Genomic DNA, 24,227 nt, shown 5'->3' with positions numbered 1-24,227 from the left:
AGAAGTCGTACTTGACATTAATATTGACCAGATTATTTACATGCATCAATTATTTCAAGAGGACTATTTTTCACTGCATCGGTGACAGAAAATGACCACCAATCCGGTAAGCTCACCTTATCTTTTGAGTAACAGCATTGAAACACCTTCTTAAAAATTTGAAAAATATGAATACAATAATTCATATTAATGCTAATAATTAATACTGATTAATACAAGTTAAGGAATCCATGATGTCATGATAAGCAGTTATTTTATTCTTCTTAATTAAGTGAAAGTTACTCTAAGTGTTGTTTTTATGTTTAAAATGTTAAAGATGTCTATGCAAACTTCATGTTCCAGTCTCACTTTTACAATTACATTTTAGGCATTTATTATGCTCTTACCCAGAGCAACTTAAAATCAGTTCAATAAGCTCAAATTCCTAGATTACCATCATTACAACCCGTAATAAAAAGCTTTATTCTTATTACTAATACTTTACCAACAGTATCTGGACTCAGGTCCTCATTTCATCCATGGAGGATCCCAGGACGGCGAGAAGCCTCCTCCCTTCAGTCCAGCAGAGCTTCAGCCTCAGTATGTTCACCAGCTCGCCCCAAACCCAGACCCCCTGCCGCCCCCTGAGCTCACCCACCCCATCCCCCACCGCAAAGGTACTCCAGTGTCCAGCTGGTTATAGCAGTAAAAGATTGTAAAAAATAAAGTAAAATAATTTTACATTTTGGGTAGTTTTTGAATATGATTTTAATCAAATCACAATTAATTGCATTTCACACATAACTGTCATAATGCACTGTACATAGGCAATTATTTATTAGTTAAATTTTGAAGTTTTTAGTCCAGAAATCCCTTAGGTTTAATTAATTAATTAGTTTAAGTAATTGGTCCCAACAGAAAATCCTTTTACACACTCAAAACTCAATGTTGGTCGGTACATTAATTTATCTTATATCATACACAGTGATGTAAATGTAAACATGGGTGAACTCTGAGCTCAAGCTGGTGATTTCCATGATGAGGACAGCCACCAGTGTAAAGAATAAATAACCATTTTAAGCGTGGTATTAATTTGTTTTATTTCTTGAAAAGATCCTGTTTTCATGTAACTGACATCAGTCTCATAATATGTCATGTTATGCATGTATTTAGATCATAGAACATCAGCTAGAAAAGGTGGGTCGACTATTTGACGCATTTAAAAAGTGGGTAAACTGAGTGTGTGTGTTGTCCTGTCAGGTGTGAAGCAGAGGTGCATCAAGTTCACTGTGGCTGCTGTGATCAGCCTGCTGCTCCTGCTGCTGGTGGCTGGAGTCCTCCTCGGTTATTACTGTGAGTGCAGGACTTCAAGAGTTTATTCCCTGTCCTCTTCTCACTATTCTATCTAATAATTCATGTTTTGTAACTATCTATATGTGTTGATGAATTTAAATCAATGGCTGCTATCGAACTACGTTGAGAGAGTCTGGAAAATTTTTTGAAGGCTCTTTTGCTGAGCTTTGTTTCACAGCATAGCAACATTCAACAAGCCTGTAAATGCATGTAAATGATAAAATACAGAAATCATTATGTGGATTGAACCTTGTGAGTACTTGGTTTAACACACACACCTTCATATTCTCACACAAGCCCCTCCTCTGTCCCTCTCGTCTCCCAGTGTCCTCCACCTGTGTCCACGGGGTGGCGTGTGGGGATGGGAGCTGTGTGTGGGAGTCCCAGTGGTGTGACGGGGTGCGGGACTGTCCCAGAGGCCAGGACGAGGCTGCCTGCTGTAAGTAGCAGGAGAAACCCACCAAGTTAAACAAACTAAAACAATCCAAAAATCGAACTTTTGTTTGTTGTCTGCTTCACAAATAAATGTTTGTGTTAATTGTGAATTATTTGCGAGTGCTGTTTGACTCAGGTCTGCACTGGCTCCCCTCCCCCTCCCACTCCCTACTTCTAACAAAATGTCTAGTCATTGTTTGTGTTTGCTGTTTGTGTTCAGTGAGGCTGTACGGTTCCAGTTTCCTCCTCCAGATCTACTCTTCACAAAGTAAATCCTGGAGGACCGTCTGCTCACATGGCTGGACAGACCAGCAAGGGAAAGCTAGTTGCCAGCATATTGGATACAGCAAGTGAGATATTCAGCTGTTATTTGCATTGAATTTTAATATTTCATTGGGTATCAATCAAACACAGAGATCGTATTCTCTATAGGTTGATGAGTTAAGGATTTATGTGTGTGAATAAAGTTGTATTTACTGTTATGTGGCTGTGTTTGACAGGAGCACATACTTTAAATCAGGCCAACAGAAGACTGATTCTGGTAATGGATTCTTAATAGTGAAGCCTGAGTCACGCCCTGAAACACCCATCCTGCAGCAGCTTGTCCACAGGTTGGTCAACTGCCACTGATGAACCAGTGTGCACACATGGCCACTGTACCTTTTTTCAGCCAAAAAACTAAAGAGATAAATCTAAACTTGAAGACATTAATATTGGATCATTATGAACCTAATCTCACTCCAAATGTCTGTTTCGCCATCCCCAGCAATGCCTGTCCAAACAACAGTGTGGTGACCCTGCGGTGCATTGGTATGTTGAGATGGGATTGCTGTGTGTCCACACTTGGCCTGAAAATGGCTATTATGCATCTCCTGTGGCTGCATTTATTTAAATCTGTCTACATGACTTTTTCCTGCTCTCCCTCTCTCTTTACACTGCTTGTATGCGCATTTTGGCTGGATTGTGTCCAGACTGCCTAGAATTTAGATCACAATGTTAGTCTGACCACTTCCAAATCTGATTTTGAAGACCCGATACAATGTGATAATTCAGTTTTTGTGCATCCAGACCTGTGACTTAACGTGTCCTGGCGTGAATGGATGATAAAAGTTCCATTGAAATGAGGAGGCTAACCGTAGCCAAAGTCTTGCATCCTAACAGCGGTTTCGTCCTCAGACTGTGGGAGCGGGGTGAACTCCAGCAGGGCCCTTGGGGGCCAGCCGGCCACCCTCGGGTCCTGGCCTTGGCAGGTCAGCCTCCAGGTCGAGGGCTCACACCGCTGTGGAGGCGCCATCATCACCCCCTATTGGATACTGACTGCAGCACACTGTGTGGCAGGGTGAGACTCTCTCCATTTACCCTCACTCATCACTCTTCTCACAGCAGAGGTTTTAGTCTGATGTGAACTAATGTACAGAGAGTGCAGAAAAAAAGCATCAAAGCCCAGCAAAGCCCTTCCCTGGATAAATAAAGGTTGAAAAGAAAAACGACTCCTTGGTAACCAGATATCTGAGAGAGCGTCTCTGATATAACGACAGCTTTTATGATCAGAACGGTACTAATCCACCGTGAATGTCCTCTCTGTCACCCTGCCTCCTGTCAGCTTCTGTTTCTCTCCTTCCAGGAACTCCAACCCTGCAGACTGGACTGTGTACGCTGGTGTAGTGGATTCATTAGGCGCTCTGTTCAACCCCGCTCACTCTGTGAGCCGCATTGTGGCCCACGAGGACTACAGCAGCCTCACTCTGAGGAACGACATCACTCTGATGAAGCTCTCCAACCCTTTCCACGTTACAGGTGGGTATCACTTATATTATCATAAAAAATACTTTTCATTGTCATTTTATAGGGCGCTTTTTAAGATATACAAGGATTCTGCATAGTATTCAAAACCTTTACCAAAAGGAAAACAACATGTATGATGGTGTGGCCATTACCATGAGTGTTTTTTTTGTTTTGTTTTGTTTTGTTTTGGGGGGTTTTAACCATAATTTTTTAACCCTTCAGTGTTGTGGTTTAGTCTCTGCCTACATATATTCTATTATATGGAGACCAGCTAATGAACTTATACATCTATCATCTATCATATGTCCACAGAGGCTTTGATACTAACCATGGTGGCCCTCTTACAAGTCATGGTGAAGCAATTTTTTTCCTTTTATAGACTTATAACACCAGTAATACCTGTGTTTTGTTTTTTTTAGCCTCCAGAAATATAGGACCTGTGTGCCTCCCAACTGTTGGACTAAACATCACCGCTCCTCAGAGCTGCTGGATATCAGGATTTGGTGGCACAGAGAATGGAGGTAAGACCATCAGGATTAAATGTGATCATATGTAACAGAACTTCGACACAAACACTAGTGTGTCTAGTTTTCACACAGAGTTATTATTAAAAATATTACTGCACTGGCCCAAGTCATTTCACAAAAGATGCTTACCAGAGCTTGGTCCTTTAATACGTGCTGTGCTTCCACACACTGTTACAGTCTCTGTAACATGCAAACACGTCTTCTTAAGCAGACACAGACACTCCCTGGTATCTGTTTTCTGCATGTATGTATTTTTTACATTTTACTGTGATGATTTTTTTTTTCCATAAATTTGCATCAACACTGGAAATGCACATGTAAATACATGGTGCCAGACAAAAGCTGAAATTATTTATTGGACTGAGTCCCAGGAGACAAAATGCTATACAAGTGTATGATTTGGTAACTGGTACTGCACAGCATGGTACAGTCTGGTTAGTTCTTTTCATTAGAATGTACAAAGTCTATATCTTTAGTTAGCCTAGTGGGAGGCTGTCATTATTTGATAATAGAGATGCTGAAATTTGGAGTGCATCAACTGTAAAAAAGTAAAAATAGTGGCACAGTTTTTACAGTTTGTTAATTTTATTTGACCAACATAACTGTCACACAATTTTTCTTCTTTTTAATGTCTTTTATGATTTGACAGGAGTGAAAGATTTCCCACTGTCTATCATGTCTCTCCTTCTCAGTCTCTCCGTACTTGATGGAGGCTGAGGTCTCCCTGGTAGATAGCGCTGACTGCAACAGCTCCATCGCCTACAACGGCAGGATAACGCAGGACATGCTATGTGCCGGAGCGACTGAGGCGGGAGCGCATGCATGCCATGTAAGACAGAACAGTGACATGCACACACATTGCATACAAAAACACTGCTGTTTTCCCCAGAATCTTTCCTCTGTTCACTAAAACTCTCCACTGAAACCAAATGAAATTCTCTCAGGCTGGGTGCAGCTCTTTGAGTGATTGTGGTCCGATCTGCCTATTCTGTGATAGAGGAAACAGTGATATGACACACACACACACACACACACACACACACACACACACATTCTCATACACACACATGTACACCAAAACATCCTAGCATGTCAATAAGTGCAGTTTGTTTTATCATATAGCGAAGTACCAGGTGGCTACAGTGTGATAAGATGACATCAGCCCACTGTGTTTTTAGGGATAACATGACATTTTTAGAATCAGTAGTCAATGAACTCTAACTTTTAATAGAGACCGAATGAAAATAAACATTCCATCTCAGTGTTTACATAAGCACCAACAAACAGCCTTTATAGCGATGGGCATTTTCTGGTACAATTCAGCTTTTCTTGTGCGGACGGAGCAGTGACATCAGAACTGTTTCTGCTCTTTAAAGAAGTCAGAGCAGTTTCATGCTTTTATGTAACATGCTCTCAGGCTCGCTGGAACAAAACCTGCACTATGTGCAGTACGTGACTACGGCTTGGAAGAAATAGTTTCGTTTTATGACTTGAAGCAACATATCTGTCATGTCTATAATGGCTACGAAATGAGGGCAGTCCAGTAGCAGCTGACCAACTCTATGTGATGTACAGTATGTTCATGAATGTGTGGGCTTGCATATGTGAGGATTCCCATGGACCTTGAAAACCTTTGAAAGTTTGTGAATTTTAGAAAAAATAAACAAGGCCTTTAGAAGTTTTTAAAACTGAATGGATAGCCTTGAAGATTTAAATTAAAATATATATAGCATCAACACTTCACAGCCTGAGGAAAACCCTATGATGGAGATTTGTGTTGATACAGCAGCAGTGTTCAGTTTTAAAATCAATGATTTCACCAGGAGTTCTTGACTTGACAAGATCATAATTAAAAAATGAGGCCTCTATGATGTCTAATTTTACCCAAAACACGCCAAGACCAAAGTCATTGAAAAGCCCTTGAATTTGAAGTCCAAGTGAGTGTGGGAACCTTGACATGTCTGTGCATCTACTAGTGTGTCTATTTCATCATTCTCTATGTGTCCTGAACTCACTGTCAGGGTGACGGCGGCGGCCCTCTGGTGGCCCAGAGGGACGGTGTCTGGTGGCTTCTAGGAGACTCTAGCTGGGGAGACCAATGCACCGTGCAGAACACACCGGGTGTCTATGGCAACGTCACCTATTTCCTGGGTTGGATCTACCATCAGCTGGGGGTAAGGAGCGGTTACATTATTCTAAAAAGCCATAACTGCATTCCCAGCTGGCATTATATTTTTAATAGAAGATAGAAGATGCATCCTGACTGTATCCAGACGGTGCACCAAGCCATATATGAAGTACACTTAGGCCAAAGAAGGATTGGAAATGTGGAGGTAGTTTAAAGAAATCAGATTCCAGTCTATATTGGATATATTTCAGACCTGGTTCAAATAGTATTTCCACATAATCCTTAGCATTTAATCTGCTTGGAGAACCAGATGGATGGGGTTTGCCACAGAGGACAATGCAGTGAGTGCCAGGAAGAAAGTTTACCCATCTGGTGCTCCAAGTAGCTTCAAGCTAATGCTATAGAGCCATTTGCAAATACTGTTTGACCCAGGTCAGATGGGGTTTTAATACAAAGTGTAAATTGAATTTTTAGACAGGCGACTGTTCCATTAGTATTTCACTATATTTATTTCTGACCACAGGCGCTAACTATGTAAGTGTCCTTGAGCTTCAGGAAACTGGTCTTTGTCTTTGAGTATGCTTGGCCTTTGTACTTGCTGGCCTTGATTAGTAATATTATGCCTGTGCATGAAAAATATTGAGTTGTATGACGTGTCAAAGGATAATTCAGGTCTTTACATATGTCTAATTGCTATTTGGCCTTAGAATAGTCTGTGGTTGAGAGAAAATCAAAATGCATGGCTTGGTTCTCTGTTAATATTCATATTTGTGAACAGCACCAAAAATTATGCCACTATTAATAGCAAATGAATGACTTTCATTGTGGTAACCTTGACATGTCTCTCATTTTGAGTAAAAACGTCCTTGTTACGTAAGCAAAAAAAAAATGTAATTTATGATTTTTGTTAATCTAATATGATTTAGCCATTTATTTTGGAACATGGCAGTTGTTTTACCATTAGCTTTGGCTGAATGATTCTGGCTGATATTCTGGCGATTACAAAGACCCAAATCATGCATAGAATATGTTTAGATACACAGAACCATCTGACTATCACCTGAAAATAACAGGAATTATAATTTTTACTGATTTTGTCTGTCTGTTTACAGAAGTATCAAGATTAATGGGCTCCTGGTGACATGACCAGAGGTGGAATATCACGCTAAGATGATTTTGTTTACAGTGTGTGAACAGATATAGGTACATTTTAGGTCTCATTGCCTTATTAATAACTATATCACCAGCATAATTTATTTGCTACATGTTTCTCCATTTTTCATTGTTTATATCACTGTTACTTGCAAACTAAATTGCAGAATTTGGTTTTGCTCGAGATAAGGGGAATGAAATATTTTTTCTTGTATATTGCAGTTTTTGTAATTGTGATTTATTTTTGTATATCTGTGTGAAATATAGAATGTCTTTAATTACCCTGTATAACTATGATTCAAAATGTTCATATAAACTAAGTTGACTAAGGTCACACTGTATTTGGATAGTGCAATGCTGTTTCTCTCAAGTGATTAATGTGTCACTGAAAAGTCTACTGATGTTCAACTGATTCTCATAATTGTGTGAGTCCATAGATATTCAGTGTGTTGGCTCAGGTTAATCTTAGAGTTGAGGTTAGAAATACATGATAGAAACTTCATACACACAGAGTCAGGTTTGGGTTTGGGGTTAGGGTTACATAGGCAAGTGACACTTTGTTGAACATCTACTGTCTGTCACCTGATAGTTGAGTGTCAACATTGCACTGTCCAAATAAAGTGTTACCCTGACTAATTATTGTCTGATGAGCCTTTAACTGGAGGTACCATGAGTCAACACAAGATGTCACTCACAAACCACTATCAAGCTCGTCCCATTGACTCTCTCAGGATATTTATGTCCTGTATAACTGTTCACCATGGGCTTTGCTGCCTTTACACAAGCAATAATCTTTCATCACTTAAGTTCTTTTATTTACAGCACAATTACAATTTTGGCACAGAAAAATACACATTTTGAAAAAAGTGAACAATGGATGATTCAATTGCACCTCAAATTAGACAACTTCATTTTCACAATTTAAAAATTTTGGCAGACAGTAACATATTGTACAGCTTGCATCATATCACACAGGACTGATAGTCTGGCCATATCATCAAACATATCCAGGAGAAACAGCACAACAAGTTTCTGTTTGATTGTACGGCACAGTCTCATCTGCAGTGTGATGTTTTTTGTATACATCTTGGCTACAGATACACAGGCTGAGGTCGCTCTGAGTGGGGAAAAAACAGGGAATAATCTGCTTACAGAGTACACACTTCCATCCTATCCTGAAAACATCATTTTTAGATCGTAGACTTTTACATATTTAGCTGTCACGATTGTCAACAGACAGTAAAATGGTTAACATTCACAACTTAAGACACGCCAGTCAGCTTTGCTAGCAAGTTAACTGTACTCAAGTACAGTTAAGTACTGTGTGTATTCATTGGATGTACATTTTCAAAATCCTTTGGCTTCTAATTTAGATTTTGATTTGCATAAAATTTATAGTATAAATATGTGCTCTTAGAAATCTAGTGTCATACTCATGTCTAAAGAGAAAAGTTTTGGAATAATAATGTACAATCACATTCAAACAAATTTAAATATCAAATTGCATGTATACAGTATTAGTGAAATTACATGATACAACAAATTGCATAACTACACAACTGAACTATTTCACTTTTGATCTTTGTCTTTATGTTACACTTTTGATCGACTTTAAAAACAAAGTGCAATTCAGCAGAGTAAGTCTCAAACCACTGATATATCCGTACATATGAGCAGAGAGCTGAGACTTAAAGGCACTACAGGCACTGTAAACGTGTGTAACCTCTAATATTCTTCCTAGTGACAGTGATTACTTGACAGGCGTTTCCCCTTACTTTGAATATACACAGCTACTAATCCCACTCCATGGCAGACTGCAGGTTAATAACAAAGTATAACAAGGCAGTGCAAACACTCCTTCACTCATCACAAAATTGGCATTACATTTTTCATACTTCCACTTAAAAAAAGCTACAAAGATCTGTTGGTAAAAGAGTATCAACTATAAGGGCACATCTTGAGGGTTTTTGATAGTGATTTTTAATCTGTTGTGCACCCTCAGACATGAATAATGCACCGTTTGGCGGCAAAGGAAATCAGTAACATTTAAATTGCTTAAAAATGCACCATTAGTTGTTGCTCCTTAGAGTTAGACAGCGCAGGTGTACATCCTGTTCTCCCACCTGCTGTCCTGTGATGGTCTTAAGGGAAAATTCCACCCTCAGATACTCTTATACTGTTATATATCATCACTATATAATGTCCAGTGCATTCCAGGAGTTATTTTGTGTTATAATTAACTTTTTTGGTGTACCCATGTTCCCTCAACCTGCCTCATCTACTTCTACTTCAGTTAGGGAATTCCTACATTTCCCAGAATACCTTTCAGCAGCCCCCAAAGAACATTCAGCGCAAATAGGTGGACAGAGCAATAGTGATAGTAAGAGCAAGTTTTTCCAGTCGAGAAAAAGAGTCAGTTGCACCCCTTATTGCTGCATTGCATTATGGACTGTTGAGACTGCTGTCGGTGCAGAAATTGGGCGTCTTCCTCTTCTACAACGTTGTCTTCATTTGGCCAGTTATCCACAGGAATCAGAAAAATACACCACCAAACAACAAAATGGACCCAGAAATGCAGGGTGGTATTTTTTAACAGTGTAGAAGTGTTTTAGGGTGGATTTTCCCTTTAAGAGGTGGTTGATCCGTCTACATCTACCTCCGTGGGTCAAGCTGATGAGTGCAGTCTAGAGTCTCAGACATTCGGAGCCGAGTGTCACGGGTCAGTGCAGCCCGAGCCCCTCCTCCTTCTCCACCACTGTGGATCGGCTCTGCCCGCTGTCCCCCTGCCCGGTCGCCCCGTCCGCCCGTCCGTTTCGGCTCAGTCACTTGATACGGTGCCGCACCAGCGAGGACTCGTCGGTGATCTCCCCCGAGTGGTCTCGGCGTCGGCAGGGCAGGACCAGCAGGAGCAGCAGGATGATCAGGACCAGGGCGCACACCCCCATCAGGGCGTAGGAGATGAGCCAGAGGAGAGGCTCCTTCAGCACCCCGCCGGCGCAGTCTGCCGCCACATCTGCCGCCGAGAAGGGTCCCGCGATCTCCGACAGCGCCGCTCCGCCGTTCACTACAGGGAGACAGAAAACAGATAGATGCCGACCTCAGTTCTGATTGGCTGAGTGCCATCTGAAGTCGTTGTAAAATACCCTGATAAACACACACCTGTTACCACAATAACAGTTCATTTAAATGTCAATACACCAACCAAAAAGCACCACTTGTACTTATTGTGTCACTCAGGAACCACGTTTTTGAGCTACTGTACAAGAACTGTACTGCTTGGTCAAAGAATAGCATTGAATTATTTATATTATATTTATTTATAATTATGGTGATATGAACAAATGAACAAAGTGCACAAGAAAACAGGAAACATCTTCCCAATACTGAGTTGCACGCATTATTGCACAATCCCTGTCTTGAGCCTTGAATGTCTTTCATCTATCCCCTCTCCTCCATCTACGTCTTCCCTTTAATAGGTGAAATAAATCAATAGGGGATCACAGCTTTCACCAGGATTCCCACTTCTAGCACTAGATCATTAGGATAGATAGAAGGATGAACCCCTTGCCCAAAGCTAGGACCATTTCTCACCAGTGTTATACAATTAAGATCATCTAGGTTCATTGGCTTATAATGGGACTAAAATGTCCATTGGCTGACGATCAAGCTGAGATGTGCATTCACATGTGGGACCTGCTCACATGCAGCCATTTTCTCACACTGACAACGCTCCCCAGGCTTGACAACACTACACTTGAATATTTTGGACGCTTCGTGGGCGTTGAATGGGTGTTGACAAATTCACTGATATGGGCTGTTCCAAAATAATATTTGGATTGAACACTACTTAGCTTATAATTACATAAAAGATGTGTTTATATCTTTTGTTCTCTCCAGTCCAACTATCCACTCCCACATTTCTTTCTTCATGCTGCTGCACGTTTGACTTTGTCCCTGTGCTCAAAGAGAGATGGATCATAGAAAGGGTAAACTGGAGACGGCGAGGATCAGTTTCTCCTCCATGGGGATTTTTTTTCGGTGGTGAAACATGCGGCAGTTGGACGGAGATGTTTTATGAGCAGTCAATCAAACATTTCAACTTTCAAGACCTCCCCCTTGCCACTACGCTTGCTAATTTTCGACAATCACCTTTCCACAATTATCCACAAAATTTCTTCACCTGTGCTCAGTTCGCGTGCAAATTTCAGTGAGGACTAGTTGTTGAGAGAGGAGAGAGTTTTTCTCCATTTTCTCCACCCAGATTTTCACAGCTCGCCCAGGGATTAGAGCTGGCAACCTTCCAGTCACAAGCCTGCGTCTCTAACCTTCAGGCTACTACTGGCTCCAAGTCCATTTGCTTATTATGGAACAAAGGTGATCTTTGTACTTTAAAATGCATGTGGGAAGCCCTGCCCAGGTTCATATTCACACGGGAACTTAGAGCAGCGCTACTGTTTGAGGTTCAGCGTTGCCTTTCAGGTCGTGATGAATGTGACACTCTGGGGGCCTTGGTCAGTGATCCTCACCAAGAACTACAAGTCTGTGGTCAGAAATACTACATCGCATACTTTCCTTCTCCATAACTTAGCAAATACATTAATCAAAGCTACTTTGTGGACAATGACTCCTGAATTTTCCTCTGTTACAAATTCACTCAAAGTTGAGCAATGTTAAGTAATGCTTAATATTGCTTTTTTTAAGTGCAGACCCTCTTTCCTCGTCAAAATGTTTTATAATGATCTACTGGTTCTGCACTGCAAAATAGTCTTCTAACCTGTAAAAACTGGATGAGGACGACTTTCCTTCACTGAAATGACTTACTGACATTAAATCTGTTCTGGTGATGAGGTGGTTTTGGTGCCTATGACTATGCCTGAGTATGAATAGAGCCCTTTTTGTGTGAAATTCACTCTGTCCTATTGTGACTTACCAAGCCTGGCACCTCACACACACACACACACACACACACACACACACACACACACACACACACACACACACACACACACACACACACACACACACACACACCACCCTGCCATCTCATCCATCTGTCTCCATCAATGGGTCACATGATGTGTGTGACTCATTGATAGAGACCCACACAAAGACACATTACATACATAGCGAAAGCTAGATATAGATTGCTAGATAGATTGAGTATGTACATATCACATGGGGAAATTAAATTGCCAGAAAAGCAACACCCATTTTAGACAAAATAAACAGCATAAAAATGCTATAATATGGCTGATAAAAATCTTAATGTGGGTGTAATTATCAGTCAAACTTCATGCAAGAACCTAACAAACTCACGCATGGGTGGACTCTTCACTCTGCTTTAAGAACTTTGACACTAGTAACAGATAAACAAGCTGCAGGGCTAAGCAGGAAAAACACAAACCTCAAAACAAAACTCATTCCCTGCTTATAGATTATTATATAGATGTGTTTTAAAAAAATACAGTGAACCAATTTGTTAACATCAACTCGGTACTCTTACATATTTGCCTGTCTCCGCTGCAGAACGATGAGAATTAATAACTTTGTAGCAGTATCCCCACAAGCCCCTGGATGTCCAGTGTGTACCTGTATGCTCCCTCACCTGCACAGTTGCTGGGCGCGAAGCCCACCCTCCGCTGGGCGCGGTCGAACACCACGTAGAAGCCCTCCATGACAGTAGCGCCGATCACCAGGCCGTTCGCTGACGAGGACACTCCGAAGCGGAAGCAGTCCAGCGTGCCGTCCACGTCTGTGATCGGCTGGATGTACAGCTGCGGGACGGCAGACAAATAGGGTGGGTGAGACTGAACGATTTAGAAGGACAAACAAACGTTGGTGTCTCTTAGGTTGATGGAGAACTTGGGGAAAAGCTCTTCAGGGATTGCGCATTTGTGTGTGTGTGTGTCTATGCTTATCAAGGCACCTGAGGGAGGATGGTGATGCGGAAGGACTGGCTGGTGTTGGTGGCCCTTAGATAGATGGACAGCTTAGGGAAAAACCTCCAGGGGCTCTCTCCCTTCATCCAGCAAGCCAGCTTGGTGCCAGTCCAGAAGCCTGAAGAAAAATCCTGGATCTGGACCAAGGAGACAAAGAGACAGAGAGTCAAAAGAGAGAGAGACAGAGAGAAACAGACAAACAAAGACAGAGGCAGAGAGACGGCATACCAGTACAGCACCAGAACAGGTTTTGGTGTTCACTGTCTTTGTGTGCTTTTCTACTTAGTTCACAAACACTGGGAATCATAGAAAGACATTATAGAGCTACCTACTCAGGGTTTCTCTGGAAGGACATGAATTGAAAATTGAAAACCTCTCGTCACGTGTTTTTGCATGTGCAAGTTTTTTCATAAAGCCATGTCCTTGTATAGCGTGTGTAGGCTATTCTCCCATGTATCCGTTTCTTCTGTGAATATGTTTCTGTCTGTGGGGAAGGCAGCATACCAGAGAGGTGTGTGTGATGGCCTCTACCACCGCATTGAAGACGTTGACTGGAAGTCGGAGCAGTGTCGTCCCACTGTCAACTATGGCTTTATCCATGTTATACTGAAAGACAGGGAGAGAGAGAGAGAAAAAAAAACTAGGCTTGTCTCATTTCAATAAGTTCCTATGGAAGACCTTAAGCAAACAAAAGAATACAAAAATGAGGAAATTCCTACTTAAGCAGACAAACTGGATTCCATTCCTAGGCTCAACTGTTACTGCATCACTGCTTTATTTCCCTGTTGTAACCGTCACACTATCGGCTCATCAAGCAACAATGTTCACTGTCTCTGGTGTACGGCCAGTATTGCTCTTTGGCTCCTGAAATCTGAACCTTTACATTTTTTTTACCCTAAGTAAAGGTTAAAATAATTAAAGGTTTCCATTAACATTAAAAATCTCTGTTCAAGGGACGCCTGGCAAAGAAAGCAGCATCATGACAAACATAAAAGTTGCAGTCAACATAGTACAACAATGTACATATAAAGTTTAGTGTCAGCTGGACAGATTTAAACACCTAGATGAGGTATTCAAATTAGGATTTAGAAATATAATTTAGTGACATGCACACAATTATCAGAGAAAAAAAATACAGTTTGGAGTCTACCTCTCTGCAGTCCAGGTTCAGATTCTGGTCGCCGACCTCCAGCTTCAAAACTTCCACTTGGTAGTACCATTCCTCTTTTAAGGGGGTGTACCACATCGACCCCCGGTACAGAGTTGGTTCAGCCCCTCCCATGATCTAAGGAAGGAACAAAACAACTCCTTCACTCACTTCTGAGTCAACTGTGAAAACAACAGCACTCTGAAAATCCAACAGGGGTATACTTTGGCAAAGGTTTATCCCTGCACATTCTGGCACAGCACAGCAGAGCACACACACACACACACACACACACACCAGCACCCAAATAGCACCCTGCCATCTCATCCATCTGTCTCTATCAATGGGTCACATGATGGGGACGCAGCGAGCGAGGCCGTTCAGCAGTGACAGACCTGCTCTCAGCAGGATGCTATCTTAGCTTAATTAGCTACACGTTAACTAGATTGGGCCTCCAATGGGGAAACACATTGGGAGACAAGGAGGCTGCTAGCTATTGTGCTTCTAAAATGCACCGAGCTGCTCTGTCTCATCCACCCGTGAAGGGTTTACTGAGTCGGAGTAAAACGAGCGCTCTGCCAAGACCCAGCCTGCTGTGTGTGTGAATGTAGCAGTGTATGGTGCATTACTGATACCACAAAATACCACATTTTTCTTTTCACTCTACACATGCATCACAACAAGAGGCACTTGAGCTGCCTAATGTCCCACCATAATCACCATGATATATTAAACATAACCAGTTCATTAATTAATGCATTGATTAGCAAATATTTCTGTCAAAATATGTCTTCATGTAACACATGGGCAGTATTAATATAAACTCTGTATCTTAAAGCATTAAGGAGTTATAGTAGGTTCAAGAAAATCTAATTCTCCTCATTAATATGGGTTTTTATGGAGCAAGGTGCTCCAAAATCTAGTCAGATCACCTGCTGTACAGGGGGAACCTGAGGTGTAAATATGAAGTTTCTATCATGTTTTGTTCTTGAGTTATTGTGTGGATACAGACAGACGCACAGTAGTCACCATAACAACACAATACAGTATCAGACACCATGATGGCATACAAAGATCAGATAAAATGTGTTTGTAATATACAAAAGACTTATGCAACTAGGAAGTCAGGTTGACAAGGATCCAAAGACTCTATTTAGCTCCTTACAGAGCCTGACCGCTGTGAATTGCCTCACTACTGACTGAAAAAATTCCTCTTTGTCTTTGAGCAAACTTCAAAACCTCATCGCTCCATTCATTTTATCAGACTCCTCCCAAGGCAGCCCCCTCTTGACTACTCACAAGACTGCCACCCGCGGGGTCGGCTGTGCTGCTGGCTGAGAGTCCAGCGCCACACATCTGGAGAGAAAAGACGTCGGGAATCCCCATCTGCCGCACCATGGAGTTGAAGAAGGGCTCCACTGACGAGTCAGGCTGATCCAGAGATAAGAGGAGACATGTACACATTAACTCGTGTTTGTCTGTTTGGGCCTGAAGCGTTGAAACATTTTACATTCATGTTTTAGGCTTTTGGCCGTCATGCAAACATTATGATCGGCAAACAATACAAGCAACCAATAGTGTAAGGGTCAAGTAACAGCGATCAGCTGATGAAACAAATGAAGGATTTCACTCCAAAATGATTTAAACTAATGAATTAAAAATGAATTAAACTGCTTCAGCCCATATTTAAAAAACACAGATGGTTGTATCCTCAAAAACATAACAACTGTATAAGTAAACGGCTTAAAATGACTACAACTAGAGTAGAGCAGGCATCAGTTATTTCAAATGGCATCTATCAAATTTTGGAATGGATACTCTTAAAATATCCCTTTGTTCCAACATTAACCACATCTAGTAGAGACATCTTGAAGAAGTAATAGCAAGGGAGATTTTTTTTTCTCCATCAAACACAAGTTTACCAGGCTTAGAGAGTTAGGAGGAGACTAGAGACACACTGGTTGCCTGTAGAACTGATATTTGAGAAAAGACATGTGATACTTTTGTTGTCAAAAGTAATATTGTGGACAACTTGTATTCTCGGGAAGTTGCTTTCCTGCAGAAGCTTAAAACAGCATCACACCTTTAATCTGTTTCTGTCTGCCCGCGGAGCTTGACAGAGTTACACTTAAAACTTTCGGGACGTTCAAAGTAACTGCTGCCAGGCCACTGGAACTGTTACTGATACTGCTGGTGTTCAGGCCGTTTTACACAGACTCACTTAGAGCATGTTTGCAAAGATCCACTGGCACTTTAGAAAGGATTATGGTTTTTCTTTTTGTTTTGTTTTCTAATGTTGCAACAGAAATGCAACAGAAATCAATAATAGAGGAAAAAAGTAAATGGTAAACAAACCTCTTTGAGTCCTAAAAGAAGACAGCGTGGGGGTGTAAGTATGAGGAAGAGAGGAAGAGAGTGAGTGAGATAGAAATTTATTTTTATTTTTATATACATTCTTTTGCCGACGTTTCAACACAGACTGAATAGTCTGAATAGCCTAGAAACAAACTTCTGGCCCTCACACACACCCATGACTGTGTGTGTGTGTTTGTGTGTGTAGGTAAAAGAAAGCGTAATGGAGAAGGAGTGTTCCCCTTGACTAAATGATGCTCTCTATCCTCTTGACCTCAGTTTTTTTATGTCAGTACTCATGTCATGCATGACAAACAGGCCTGAGGCAACTTGAACCTGAACACCAAGTGAGACACTGGCAGCACAAAGTGGTCAGTGTGAGCATATCTGCCTTTTGATCTCCAAGATTCTTGTAATCAGCACAGAATGAAAGAATTTACTGTGTTGGTGAAGTTGAGGTCATTCTTGCCCAATCACCACCACACATTTCTGCTGGGGAGCGCCGGCACGTATACTCATATTGAATATTGGGCAAAGCAGCTTGATTTTGTGCTTCTTAATTCACACTTAGAAGGCTCTACTAAGACCGGGTAATCAAATTAGAGAATTTCAACAATACTAAAATCCAATGCAAAGCACTTTGAGAATGTGCCTTTTCCACACTGAAGAATTTGAGATCTCTCTAATGGAGAAAAATTAGTACACTCTGTTGGGCAATACTTTTGAGTTTGCTGGATAATATTCATTGGTCCACGCCCGACCTTCCTTTGTGTTGACAACTTTATTTAAACAGGGAAATCTCATTCTCATTTCTTCATGTTTCCTTTTATCTGTGTCAATAAATAAAAAATACTCTAGGAGAAAATAAGGCATGAAAGGATCTAAAATAAACAAAAAACAAATTACAACTATCACAGCAAATATAACGGAGCAAACATTCAAAATCTTAAGGAGCACACCCACGGCTTCTTTATGATTATTATTCGTCATGGACTGTGAACATAAATCATGAATGCTAAAGGCAAATTTCCCTGGTTCTCTGTTGTCATGTGGAGTATCCATGACTACACACACATGTGATCTCAGTGCTGTAAAAGAGATGTGACATAGTAGGGAAAGTTATGCAGCAGTGCTTGATAAGCTGTTATTCTCTGCTCACAAGACATAGTCATATTTTTTCTTTATTTTTCTTTATTTTCACTCTTATTTGTCTGTTTCTTGCATGTTTTGTATTCAAAATGTTTGATAAACTGTACAGTATATAAAAAAAAAATAATAATAATAGCCAGTGCTCCTCTCTGTTTGCAGCAAAAGATTATCAACCTATCTTGTAATATGTCACACTGATGAATGCAAAAAAAATAAAGTGGAGTATACACTGGCTGTATAAGAGCATCTGTCTTACCCGTGCCAAGATGGGATAGGCCAGTCCCAGGATGCCCTGCCAGTTGACCCCAGGAAGGAAGAAGCCTTCGGATGACAGGATGGCAGCTATGTTGATGGTGATGGTCCCATTAGGGCCGTTGGGGATGGAGACGCGGTCGATGCCCAGCTCTCCCTCCCAGTTGCCCTGGGTGTACCTGACAGCCACAGTCCGGCCAGCTGACTGGTAGGTACTGGAGCTAAACAAGGGGGCAGAAGCCAAGTTAACACCGGCAAAGGATTTTGACACATTGTAAATAGATACAAAGGCCTTCAGTGGTTAGATGAGAAAGATAATTAGCGTTACTCAGGAGTGTATTGAAGGAGCTACTAAAAGGATATGGGTAGGGAAAGGGTTAAACTCAGAAAGGACAGATTGATCACTTTAAAACAAAAGGGAAACTTTTTATGCCTATACATGAAAGTTAAATATATAGAAAAGATTACGTGAATCATATTAATTTCCATATTAAGTCTTGGCCTCTGGATATTTGGTTACTCTAGAGATTTAGATTACATTTTTTTTTTTTTAAATACACTGAGGCCCAGATTTACTAAAACCTTTAGTGGGTACAAAAACCTTTGCAAGTCAACACTAAAACTTGCTTGACCAATCAGGTGTGATGTCATTGGCTTTGCACATGCTAGACGTTTCTGCACTTATGAAAGGCTTCAGTAAATCAGGGCCTGATTGTACGAACATCTTGTTCTTTCCATGATACAGACTGACTGAACCAAAGTGAAAGCTATAATCCCCGACTCATTCACCTCTTATCATTACTTCAGTCATGAGAGACTGCGGATTCAGGGGAGGAGACAGGTTAAAAATAGGACTTTTATGCCTTGAGACAACCGACACAAGGCTGTGCAACTCGATATCGAGAAGGTGTTTCCAATAGTTGGCGCACCGTATGACACAAAGCGTTTAAGCCACTCACAGTTCAGTGTTGAAGTAGTGAGTGATGAATGGGTGTGGAGCCGCAGCCACGGCAAAGTTGCTGCTGCCCGTATCTACCAGGATGTTCAGCTGAAAAATAGAAGGCACTGTTTGCTTTATCAGCCATTAAACAGTTATCTGATCGAAGCCAACCCCGCCCTAACTTACTGAACTCCTGAGTCACACAGGAAAAAATGACAGTTGTACAAGCACAGTGTGATACATTAAGAGTAGATTTACAGCTTTTAAATGCAACTAAGACATTATAGTTTTTCTGTTTGCACTAATAATAATAATAATTGTAATAATAATAATAATAATAATAATAATAATAATAAAAAGAAGAACAAGAATAAGAACAAGGAACTTCTTTACAGAGCTTTACAGGAAGGCATAAAACTAAGATAAATAAGGAGATAGAAATATTCATTCAAGAGAAAATAAACAGAAGATGATCAGACTAGCACAAAGAAAAAACATAAGATAGACAAATAAATGGATGGAAATTTTAATTGCTAAAGATTCCAATATCAAACAAATGTATTACACAGATGATCTTTGGGCATAAGGATCTTTGCCAGTGAGCAAAAATCACTATCCACTTCTTCTATGATTACTCCATAATTAATGAGAGGCTTATATTCTATGGGTCAAACGTGATAACCTTTAGCTATTTTACATGAATCAGGAGCATATGTCCTGTCTTCCCACCCTGGAATGTGTCATGTGCATGTTAGGGACCGAGAGCGAGAGCGTGAGCGTGAGCTAACAGCGGTTGAGATAATGTTGTCTCCCAGGCATCAAGTCAACGAGCAGGAACTAATGAGCTCACAGACTTCTGTCACCTCTGCTACTGACCAGTGACCACATCAGCTCTCTTTAGCAAGCATTCCTCACCATTAAGGGGGTCATAAACCTAATGCTCCACAGATTCCTAATAACTCAACAACAAAGGAGTTTATTTACCACTCCAGTGCAGCTTTAAATTGTATTAGGGACGATTAACTGGCTCTTGGGGCGCTGCGGCTCGTTGTTTAATACTGGACAAATGAAGTAAAGCATCAAACAGTGGTTCTGGTGTTCTCACATCTTCTCATTTCCTGTGTCTGCTGGAAAAAATTGATTATCTGGATATTTGTTTCAGTTTGACAGAAGGGTATCATCGGAAATGGCTGACACATTCAAAGAAATGACATAGGCCCATTCATGACTTCAGTGACTGAACTGAATGAATTCAACATGCTAAGCCACGTCAAGTGGAGACAGTAAAGCTGCACCAAACGCTCCTCATTCTTCTGTGGCGGCCCGTTTTAGAAAGACCAGACCAGCAGGAAGTATTAAACACGTACAAGAATGAGACAGAGACTTATGAGAAAACACAGCGGCCAAACAGGCCAGTCCACAGAAACAAAACAAGAAGCAATCTACTTCCTCAAAGCGTTGCTCAACTTAGCCCTTCAGCCTACACACAGCAGGTCCAATTATGCCTTGCTCATCGTTATCCTGTCCTTTTTACTCAGAAACAGCAAGTATAGTAAATAATATCTGGTAGCCAACATCCCATTGTCACACTTAGGTGGACATGGAGTGATTATGAAACAATCTGGTCATTACCAAATGTGTGTTATAGACTTGTTCAGCCGGGCCTGGGAGGCCCCTGTTGGCCCCTCCGTGGGAGTCAGGCTTATCAGTTCCTCCTCATTGGGCTGGCCCCGGTCCCGTCAGCGTGACCGTGCCATCTAAAACCCCGCTGCCACCTCGCAGATGGCATCACTCCACTCATATCGAGCCAGAACCGGCCAAACCGGCCAGGTTGGAAAACACTGGAGCCTACTGGTGAGGGGGAAACCAAGGGCATTTCCTTATCCCCATACCTCCTATCTTTGCTAGTCGCACTATCCTCCCATAGCTTGGCTGCTGAGCCTCGGGCAAATCTCTTCCCCCGTTGCTAAGGCAGCCTGCAGTCGCCTGCAGTTGAGCTTTCCCTGCCTAATTGGCAGTGGCTCCGTGGCGGCAGCGTGCATCTGCTACCTGTTTGTACCAATTAGCAGATGTGAGGCTCTCCAGCCGACACCTCAGCCTAGCTGTGCCACATGCTAACAGATGTGGCAATTAGTGGCTCATTTGAATAGTGCCTCATTTAACACCAAGGCCCGGTAATCACATCATCATTTAGTTATAATAATATTGAGAGCATAACTCAATTGTATTGAGTTATAGGGCATTTTCACACTGCCAAACCAATTTGAGCCAAAGTGAATTGAGCTCTGCTGGCATGGTTAACTAATCTCAAGGTTTTGCTGTAACTGTGCAAAGTATACAGGGATGAATTAAGAGAAACCCTGCTGTGTAGAAGTTATATTCAGGATTACACTGTTTCCTCTATTCATCCTTTGTGCTCTACCTCTACTATACTATAGCCTAAGTCCAGCCATTCCTGTTATAGTGGATAATGGAGAAATTTGATGATATGGTGTCTCTGCACATCTGATATCTATAGCATTCACACCTTAGGTAATTCTGTAAATTAGCCTACCTTTTGATATATGACAGAAAATTGGAGATGATCCATGTAAACATAGATTGCAGCACCTTTTCATAAATCACAACTTTGGATTTGGTTGTAAGCACATAATTTGTGTGGGAGTGCCTTTCATGAATGCGGATCCAGGGCAGATCCAGGACTGGCAAGTAAGTGTTAATGTGATACTGTTACACTTTCCTCTCACAGGTTGACACTGGCAGTGACATGGCAGAAACGGGACTGATAAGCCTCTGTGAGCCTGGGAAACTGAGCTGTGCCACATAAGAGTCTTAAAAGCTCTGATCCTTTCAACTTGAGAAGCCCAAGAACAGCAGGTCAAGTTACTAATTAGTTAATTTAAAGCTTCATTCAAATACAACACCTACCTGCAACACGATGGTTTAGCATAGCCGACTTACTAGTAAATACTTACTACAGCTTCATTTATTTTTCATGGAGAGGAAATCAACCCCTTTGGGCCCATTTAGTCCTTTTTAATCATTAATATGTTCTTGTTAAGCTTTTTACATAACCGGCAGTATAAAATGATCAGATTCGCTTAAATAGGCATCTTTCCACGCAGCCAAGAGAAGCCAAGCAGAAAATATGCAGTCTGAACTAGGGCTTGTGCTATTTCGTACAACTTTGGAGCTGCTCTTTGCTCCTTGGGTGCCTCATAATCCTTGTCAGCTGCCTGGTAAGAAACAGTGGTGCTCACAGGCAGCATCATGTGAGCGCATGTGAGTGGGGGTTTAGTCTACCTACAGACCCTGAGGCCTGCACCCCGCAGCCTCACCCTGCTCTAGTCTATCCTGCCTGACGGTCCCTGGCCTGGGCAAAAATAGATGATTTTTTTTTAATATCCTCCCCTCCAAGTGATGTTTCTGCTACTACAGGGGTCATGTAGATGCCTGGGAAGATACATCAAACAGTCATTAAGTAGTTCAAATACTTCACACCTTATCGCCTAACCAACAATGCACACATTGTCTGGCGTCTCAGTCTACACCCTGGGGGGGAACAAACACCCCCAGCCCACTCTCAGTCCCCATCCCTGGATCACATGCTGGATGGACCGGCGGCCCCTCTGCACACACCAGAGACAGTAAACTTGTCTTGTAAATTTGACTGAATACACCACATGACACTGAGTCCAAATAGAAGGAAAAAGAACAGATTCATTAAAATGCATTCAACTCAAAAGACTTGCTGGTTGAGCTTAAAGCCAATACCAAAACACAAAAAAAACATAAGACTGATGGATTTTAACTGAACTACCTCTACAGCTGCTATTGAAACTAAAACAACTGACACACACACACACAATAGCACGTATGTCTACTGTACCTTTTGACCAGGAGTACCAATGGACATTTCCATGTAGTAGCCTCTTCCAGAGTCCCCTTGCAAGTTATTGACCATGTCCAAAAAGTTGACTATACCAGCTGGATCAGAGGCCAAGGAGAGGACGTTCCCACCAGAGGTTTGTATTCGCTGAAGAGGAGTCAAATCCAGATCCGAGGAGGAATTGAACTTCCCTGGGTATATTTTGAGCGGAATGGTATAGTAACACTGGGACACTCCGAGGCATAAACTAAAAGCAAATGCCCAGACCAGGACAGATTTACCGCACGCCATGGTACTGCTGAGTTTTAATGAAAACGGGGTAAGTTAGACCTGTGAGGAAAAACTCCAGCTCCTCGTTCAAAGTTTGCTCCTCAAGTTTTCAGCTTATAGCCATCATGAAAAACCCCGTGCTGCGGTGACCACCATCGTGAAAACGCTGCCTCTCCGCCGTCAAGAAGGAACACAACATACTGACATTGCTACCAAGTGTGACAGTTTGCCTGCAGTCGATGAGAGAAACACTTCTGTTCTGCTGAACTGTTTCGCTTCCACTTGTCTGCTGTCACTGTCAAGCTAGCCCGAATGGAAATTAGAGCTTCCGGCCAGAAACTTCAAAATAAAAGCCATATTGACGGTCTGTGAAGATGTCAGTTTCACAGCATGTAGGCTAGGCTACAGCATATATCATACACAAGGTGCCATACATGTCATATATACAAAAATACATAACGAAATGCAGTCAAGACATACCAGACAACTTATAAGGGTAGCCTATCTATTACCCTGAAATGGTAAATTTGAACCCATTGCATTTGCACAATTGTTCCTAAAGGCTATAAAATGGGGCCTCCAGTATCCGTTGTCAAATAGCCAGTAGTCACTAGTGACATGCCCTATGCTGCCATATAGCCTATGGTTGTCAAAAATACACAAAAAGAAAGCAGCCTTCAAGAAATATGTCTACTTCCTTGGCATTTCACAACTGTAGCTTTGCTCCATATTTGATGTAAAGATTTGACTGAGAATTTTTGCTGTTCTGTAGGCTACATTCTTTGCATTATTTCATTAATTAAAAACTGACAAATTTGACGCTTTTATTGTGAAGGCAAAACTTCGCCTAACTTTTGGTCTTATTCTCGCTAGCTTGACGCTGCTGATTTCACTACTTTTGGTTTGGTGGTTTGGCGCTGACTTCCTGGA

The 24,227-nt window shown here is 41.5% G+C and overlaps 2 protein-coding genes across 2 annotated transcripts; one reads left to right on the top strand and one right to left on the bottom strand.

Moving 5' to 3' along the window:
- Window positions 1-91: 91 nt before the first annotated feature.
- LOC139911649 (transmembrane protease serine 2-like) lies at window positions 92-9,367 on the top strand. Its single transcript, XM_071899248.2, has 13 exons — window positions 92-106; window positions 491-656; window positions 1,240-1,332; window positions 1,658-1,771; window positions 1,988-2,117; window positions 2,268-2,378; window positions 2,534-2,577; window positions 2,944-3,106; window positions 3,392-3,564; window positions 3,972-4,073; window positions 4,772-4,908; window positions 6,101-6,253; window positions 9,362-9,367. The coding sequence occupies exons 1-13, from the start codon at window positions 92-94 to the stop codon at window positions 9,365-9,367; spliced, it is 1,407 nt and encodes a 468-aa protein (XP_071755349.2).
- On the bottom strand, window positions 8,159-23,564 carry bace2 (beta-secretase 2). The gene is made up of 9 exons (XM_071897544.2): window positions 23,028-23,564; window positions 19,158-19,246; window positions 18,203-18,419; window positions 15,745-15,876; window positions 14,449-14,583; window positions 13,803-13,904; window positions 13,286-13,435; window positions 12,965-13,133; window positions 8,159-10,423 (listed from the first exon to the last, which is right to left on the bottom strand). Exons 1-9 carry the CDS (start codon window positions 23,316-23,318, stop codon window positions 10,182-10,184), a joined length of 1,527 nt encoding a protein of 508 aa, XP_071753645.1. The 5' UTR covers window positions 23,319-23,564; the 3' UTR covers window positions 8,159-10,181.
- Window positions 23,565-24,227: the final 663 nt, after the last annotated feature.

Source organism: Centroberyx gerrardi, chromosome 6 (assembly GCF_048128805.1).
Source record: "Centroberyx gerrardi isolate f3 chromosome 6, fCenGer3.hap1.cur.20231027, whole genome shotgun sequence".
Taxonomy (NCBI): Eukaryota; Metazoa; Chordata; class Actinopteri; order Beryciformes; family Berycidae; genus Centroberyx; species Centroberyx gerrardi.
The sequence above is the reverse complement of the archived record's forward strand: the minus strand, read 5'-3'. Positions and strand labels throughout refer to the sequence as shown.